The 1,253-nt window shown below is 29.3% G+C and overlaps 1 protein-coding gene across 2 annotated transcripts in view; it reads left to right on the forward strand.

Moving 5' to 3' along the window:
• The first annotated feature begins 525 nt into the window (after nt 1-525).
• The window catches only part of LOC106685648 (carbohydrate sulfotransferase 11), a 9,683-nt gene continuing 8,955 nt past the window's right edge, over nt 526-1,253 (forward strand). Inside the window, exon 1 of one of the 2 annotated variants that reach the window (XM_014428449.2) lies at nt 526-575. Coding sequence is in view for 1 of the 2 variants with exons in the window: in XM_014428447.2 (XP_014283933.1) it covers nt 608-716 (109 nt within the window). In the remaining variant the exon portion in view is untranslated. Of the gene's footprint in view, nt 717-1,253 lie in introns of both variants that reach the window. The other variant, XM_014428447.2, reaches the window with a different exon arrangement.

Below are 1,253 nucleotides of genomic sequence, written 5' to 3' on the forward strand. Positions count from 1 at the left end.
ATCAAGCATAAACTTAATTATTTTACATCAATAACAGGTGATGAAGAGTTCTGCTAAGAATGCACCAGCCTTCTGGGATTGCTGGCAAAAATATTAACCGTGGCTCCCCCTGCTTCCCTGTGCCTGTGCCCATGGATCTCTGTAGAGAGAGTTCAACGGATGATAGTTGATGGAAGGCATGAGGAGAAAAAGAGAACCAATCAGTGGATATGATGACGGAATGTACAGAGATTCCTGCCGATTGGAATTAAGGAACTGACTAGAAGCAGTACATAATCGGATTATATGAAGTGAAGTACTTCGTCAAGTAAAGGGTGTAGCGCTGCAGAATAATTGATGTTTCAACTACGGCCCCATTATCTACATACCCAAGTCTGTATAATATTATTGAAAATGATATCTGACTAATCATTCTCGTCATTAGTGGTTATGAAGTCATACAAAGGTTATAAAAATAAGATAATACTTTATTTTTTTGGTACATTCATGTTCTTTCCTCTTTGCTTCAATGTCTTGTCGACAATCTTTGTTTCCAACGGTATTTTGTATAAATATGTAAATAGTAAACAGAGTAGGTCAGTAGTCGGAGATTTTGATTTGAATAGTGATGTTTAATTTGAGAATATTGAAATTATTTTTTGTTCTGATATTATTTGGTATTGCATTAGTGATTGTCTTCCTCTTATTTTTTGTAAATAAAAGCACACATTTGCGAGGTAGGTTTTATATTTAGTAGAGTAGGAAACTCGTATTTAAAAATTTTTTATTGAATATAATAATTTAATTAAAGAATCTCCAAATTTGTTGCTTTCTTTCATTGGTTAGAACAATAGTACTTTAAGCAATACCATTAGGAATGTTTATCTAATCAAAATATATTGTGTGAAGTAATTTCTTAATTGTTTTAATTTATAGATAGTTAAATGCACATATAATTAGAATGAAATAGGTGAGAACTCTTAAACGAATTTTAAAATATGGAGATGTAATTTATTAAATTAGTTGAACAGCTACTACTTTTATTGAAAGGTTATTTTTGAAATTAAAAAATATAAATTTTTTCTCTTAATTAGATTGAACTGTTTCTATGATATGATGTGAGGCTTGCTGGTATTCTTTCTATTACTATAATTTTAGTATCATAGGAACAAAATGAATTTTATATATATTGCTCTTTTTTTTTTTTTTTTTTTTTAACCTGTAAAACAGTATGTGAATCAATTGTACTAAACAAAAAACAAAAAAACAAAAAA

Source organism: Halyomorpha halys, unplaced genomic scaffold, assembly GCF_000696795.3.
Source record: "Halyomorpha halys isolate HHAL.00 unplaced genomic scaffold, Hhal_1.1 Scaffold721.1, whole genome shotgun sequence".
NCBI lineage: Eukaryota > Metazoa > Arthropoda > Insecta > Hemiptera > Pentatomidae > Halyomorpha > Halyomorpha halys.